At 22.7% G+C, this 6,000-nt stretch overlaps 1 protein-coding gene across 1 annotated transcript in view; it reads right to left on the bottom strand.

Annotated features, from left to right (window-relative positions):
* Positions 1-2,201: 2,201 nt before the first annotated feature.
* LOC122511316 (nucleolin-like) overlaps positions 2,202-6,000 on the bottom strand; it is a 30,026-nt gene continuing 26,227 nt past the window's right edge. Inside the window, exon 5 of the mRNA XM_043626475.1 lies at positions 2,202-2,333. Within this exon, the coding sequence (XP_043482410.1) occupies positions 2,202-2,333 (132 nt within the window). The remainder of the gene's footprint in view (positions 2,334-6,000) is intronic.

Genomic DNA, 6,000 nt, shown 5'->3' with positions numbered 1-6,000 from the left:
GTTTAATTAATTTCATTTCTTCTAAATGCTTTTTCTAGTAAAAATTGTTATTTAAATTATAAATTAGACAAAGCTCATTTGTTTAAAACATTAATTTAATGAAGTATTATAAAAAAACATTTCACTGTAATATAAATTTTAATTTTTTAGCCCCTAAATCATACATTTTGTAAAAATGTTAATAATTTTGTACATGCAATTTAGTAAAAATTAACCCATTTTATAAAATTTAAAAAAGTTTTTTCAACTTTGTGGAAATTTTTATTAAATTTGGGAAAATTCCACAAAGCTTTCATAAAATGACATTTTCTTACTAATATGTGGAAAATTCCCTAAAATTATATACAAATTTCCCTATAATATTGTTGAAATTTTCACTATTATGTGGAAAATTGCACAAAATTGTAGTAAAAAATTTTTTCCCATTCGCTTTGTAGAAAATTCCCTAATATTTTATCACTTTTCCCCAAGTTTGTTCAAAATTTCACTAATTTGTGGAAAATTCCCCAAAATCGTAGTGAAAATACTTTTCCCCGTGAATTTGTGGAATATTCCACAAGGAACCTCAGGGAAAAATCCCCAAATTTTTTACAGTGTACTTAAATTATGGTTGAAGCAACTATACATTTCTGGTTAATTTAATCATGCGTATTAAATGTTAAACATTTTTTATCTAAAATTCTGGTTATATTTATGAAAATTTAATTTAAAATCCATAGAATTTCACTTCATTAACTATAATAGAAATGTTAAATACACTATCTACAGAATTCTAATTATATTTACTACACGGAGAAAAATATAAAGTAACTTTTACTACTTTTATAGTAAAAAATTTCCGGTAAAGAATTTCTGGTAATTTTTACTACTTTTGGAGTAAATTTTGCTACGTTCGAAATAAATTTTACTAATTTTTACAAATATTTACTTCGAACGTAGCAAAATTTACTCCAAAAGTAGTAAAAATTACCAGAAATGCTTGACCGGAAATTTTTTACTATAAAAGTAGTAAAAGTTACTTTATAATTTTTTCCGTGTAGAATTCTTTTTAGTTAAACCAGAATGAAAATTTTAAATGTAATCTAACCAGGACTTTAGTTGAACTAATAACTATATAGAATTCTGGTTAAATTCACTATAATTATGATTTACTTAACTACATTAATGAGTATTTTTACTAGAATTCTAATTAAATTCACTCTTAGACTTCTTCAATTCTTGTTAATTTAACAAACGTTTTTAAAAAATTAACTAGAATTCTGGTTAACTTAACCAAAGTTCCTATAAAATTAACTAGAATTTTGGTTAATTTAACCATATAATAAAAGTGATAAATATATACTCACTAAATTCTGATTGCTTTAATCAGTATTCTGATTATATTTATACTAGAATTCTAATTAAATTCACTAATAGAATTCTGGTTTATTATTAAGAACAAAAATGTTAAATGTAATCTAAGCAGATTCAAGTTAAACTAACCAGAATTTCGATTATTTTAACCAGAATTCTTGTAAATTTAACTATAGAATTCCAATTAGAATATATTTATAATTTTTTGGTATGGTTAATTAACCAAAATTCCAGTTTATTTTATAAGAATTTTGGTAAAATTAACCAGAACCAAGAATTTTTGTTAGTCTAACCAGAATTCTAGTAAATTTAACCAGAATTCTACTTTCTTCTTCTTTTTTACTTTATTTAACCAAATTTACCAATTTCCTACGGCAAATGCGACTTACGAGGTTTTTACTTTGGACAGCAGTTTTTTTAATTGCTACAATACTTTTAGCTCAAAATAATTTTTTCGAAAATGTATTGCGTCTTTATAAAAAATGCAAAAGAGTTAAATTTGAAAAAGAGTAATTTGAAGGAAATAAAAAAATTGAAAAGAAAATGAATAAGAACAATATAATTTTGGAGAAGAAAACAATATTGTCACCAGTCGGAGTATATAGTATATATATGTTTGCGTTAAAAGAAAAGTTACCGACGCAAGAACAATTTTTGAAGGCGTTACTATATTCAGTCGGAGGTTCTTGAACATCATTGAAAGTGGTTGCACCCGGGCCCGCAGGCGAACTATAAAGTTTCATTTCTACCAGGCGAATGTCTTCGAATTAGCAATAAAGCAGCGATTCTCTCCGGACAACGAGGCTACGCCGCACCGCGGCGTTGGCTCCTTCTCGTTTTTTGTTTACTCACCCGCGAACTGGTTTTGCGGTATACGCTTCTTCTTCTTCTTCTTCTTCTTCTTCTTCTTCTTTCTGCCTCTTCTTCACCTCCTCGATCTCGTCGTCGTCGTCGTCTTCTTGTCTCGGGTCCCTGCCTCGCTATATTTCGGGGTACGCAAATATCGAATTCAATGTAATTTCGAAAAAAAAAACGCTGTGTTGGAAATTTTTGACAGTAAAATTGCAGTATACATTCAATATATCTCAATATATATTATTGAGAAAATATTCTTTAAGTAATATTCTTCTTTCAATCAAAATTGCGACTTTTGCTTTTAAAATTCGTAAAAATTTATATTAATTTAAATTTAGAGATGAGTTGATCTTACAAAAAATTTTCGTCCAAAAAAATCACTGAAGAAACGTTTTCAGTATTAATCAGAAATTTACTCTAGTCTAATTATAACCATACATTTCTCGTTAGTTTAAACAGAAATTACTTAATCATTAAATGCATCTAGTATAACTTTAATCAAAACTTTTTTTCCTGAGCAAAAAAGTCTAAAGTTAGTCACTGATCTAAATGACTCAAAATTTTAATTAATTATTACAGGGTGGACACTTTTTTCATAAAAAAAATTCACGGTCATTTCCCGGTCATAAATTATTTTTTCCTGGTCATAAAGAATAACTCTGAAAATAAATTATTCCATGAATGATTGAAAGAATTACCTGCTTTTTAGACAAAACTTTGACTTTTTCTGGAACCCTAGAAATATTTTAGTTTATACTCTAAAAGTAATTGAAACTCCAAAATATGTTTATAATACATTTTTTTGAATTTCTTTAATTGTAAAATCATTTGGAACTGAAATAGATTTTTTGAAATAAATATTTAATTATTATCCATTATTTTTCCATAGGAAGATTTCAAAAAAAAATTTAAATTTCAAATCCTTTAAAATAGAATAATTTTTAAGAATTGCTACTGTAATTTATTAAAAATTATTTTCAAAATTTCAATTCAATTATTTTCTAGAAATTTTAACTAAAATATTTCTAAAATTCACTTGTTTACAAGACAATTTCATAAGATTTTGAATAATTTGAAAGTTTCTCAATTAAATATTATGTATTTAAAAATATAACTATAATTTATAAAAAAATGTGAATTAAAATGTTTCAAAAAACTAACTTATTCAGAATTTTTAATTAAAATCTTTTACAATTCAACTTTTCTAAAACTTCAGTATGAAACTTTTTAAAATTCAATCTATATTAATATTATATTAATATTAATTTAACATTCTAAAATACAAAAAAAGTTGCTTATAAATAATTGTAAAAAAATATTTAATATTAATGCAAAATACGTTTTTTTAAAAATTTATTTTCATAGAAAAGAAATTTTTTATCTATTTTTATTTTTTATTTACTTTATTTATTATTTAAAAATCTATATTAATAATCGTTGTATTCCGGTAATCTGTTCGCAGTTTGAAGTTATAGTTTTTGTTTGCTTTTTTGTTTCCTAACTTTTTTAATAATTTTTTCATTTTAAATAATTTCCATTTTAAAAATTAATTTATTGAAAATCATCGAATTGTTGCAAAAAAATCTTATCCAAAAATTCTTTTGAAAAATATAACAAATTAAGAAAAAAATTGAATTCTTTCGTGAAATTTTTTTGAAAATAATTTAATTTTTTCGAAGAATATTTATTAAAATTTTTGAAAATAATTTAATTCTTTTGAAATTTTTCATAACGCACTAAGAAATAAATTGAATTCTTTCGTGAAATTGTTTTGAATATAATTGAATTTTTACAAAGAATTTTACTACTTATAATTATAATCAAATTGTTTTCAAAGATTTATTAAAATTTTAGAAAAAAAATTGAATTTTTCAGAAAAATTTTTATAAAATTGAATTCTTTCATGAAATGTTTTTAAAATTGTATTAAAAATTGTTGAATTTTTGCAAAGAATTTTACTTTTTATAAATAAAATTGAATTGTTTAGTGAAATTTTTCTGAAAATAATTTAATTTTTTCGAAGAATATTTATTAAAATTTTTGAAAATAATTTAATTCTTTTGAAATTTTTCATAACGCACTAAGAAATAAATTGAATTCTTTCGTGAAATTGTTTTGAATATAATTGAATTTTTTACAAAGAATTTTACTATTTATAAATATAATTGAATTGTTCTCAAAAATTTATTAGAATTTTAGAAAAAATGGAAGTTTTAAGAAAAATATTATTAAAAATTAAAAAAAAAATTGAATTCTTTCATGAAATGTTTTTAAAATTGTATTAAAAAATTTTTGAATTTTTGCAAAGAATTTTACTTTTTATAAATAAAATTAAATTATTTTGAAAGATTTACAAAAATTTAAGAAAATAATTGAATAATTCAATTATTTTCTAAAGTTTTAATAAAATCTTTGCAAAATTTCAATTATTTCCAAAAACCTTTTCTCAATTCAATCAAGTTTTTCAATTTTTTTTTAAATAATTGAATTTTTGCAAAGATTTTTTATCGAATAAAGAAAAAAATGAATTTTTTCGTGAAATTTTTTTAAAAATAATTGAATTTTTTCAAAGAATTTATTAAAATTTTAGAAATTATTAAACAAGAAAAATTAATTAGTAAATTAGTTAATAATTGAATTTTTTGAAAATTTGAGACTGAAATTATTCAAAAATTCATATTTGAAAATAAAAATTTTGTAATTTGCATAATAATAGTAAATTGAAAATCACAATTGCTAGTTAATTTTTATAAATTTCGTATCACTTTTGTTCTAATTAGTTCAAATTTTTAATAATTCAAATTTATTTTGTTATAATATTATTGCAAAAAAAAAAAAAATTTATAAATTACTTTATTTTTAACTATTTTATGGAATGTGAAATTTTTACTCTTTCAAATTTTTTCGACGAATTTAATGAAAATTATATTTTCTTTACTTATTGTTAGAAATAGAAAGAATTTAAAATTAAATCTAATATTTTTTTTAAGTCTGTTACGTTGGACAACAAAATTCATAATTTTCTTATAAATTCTAGAAATTAAATATTTTTATACTACTTTTGATAAAATTCCCTGACAAAATAAAACGATTTTATAGAAGATCATTCAATCTTTTTTAATGAAACATAATTAATAAGTTTTAAAAGAGATATTTCTATTTTTTCTCACAAAGTAATCAGTGTTTTTAGAAAAAAATTTCCAAAATCCCAGTCAAGATGAAAATTTACTGTCATTTCCCGGTTTTTCCCGGTGCAAAAAATGCCTTGTCATTGCCCGGTTTTCCCGCTCTAGCAGCCACACTGTAATTCACTGGTAACCTAAAAGTATATCAAATTGCAACGAATTGATCTCAAAAAGTGGATCAAATCAGAATTTGATCTCAATTTTTGGATCATTTGAGGATCATTTTGACATTTTTAGGAAAACAGTGTTGTTATCAATTTGATCCAGTTTGGAATCAATTTGATTAAAATTTGATCAATTTGACCAATTAAATTAAATTAATTTGTTTAAATGTTTGTTACGATTTTGAATGCGAGGGAAAAGAATTGTGCCAATTATTCTTTTTCCTCGCATTAAAAATCGTAACAAACACATTATTTGTTTTCTGTTTTGTAAAAATTGAAGGGAGATTTGAGAGCGAAATGGAGAAAATGAGAGAAATAAAAGGAGTAAGTTGAAAATTACAGTGCAAAAGGCGCGAAAGTAGCTACAGGAAGATTGTGTCGGACACCCTGTATAGATGAAGAAAGAGGAGAGTTAATTGAATCCGAGTAGCGTATAAGTCCCG

Source organism: Leptopilina heterotoma, unplaced genomic scaffold (genome assembly GCF_015476425.1).
Source record: "Leptopilina heterotoma isolate Lh14 unplaced genomic scaffold, ASM1547642v1 Lhet_81, whole genome shotgun sequence".
In the NCBI taxonomy this organism is placed as follows: Eukaryota; Metazoa; Arthropoda; class Insecta; order Hymenoptera; family Figitidae; genus Leptopilina; species Leptopilina heterotoma.
This window is presented reverse-complemented; position numbering and strand designations above follow the sequence as displayed.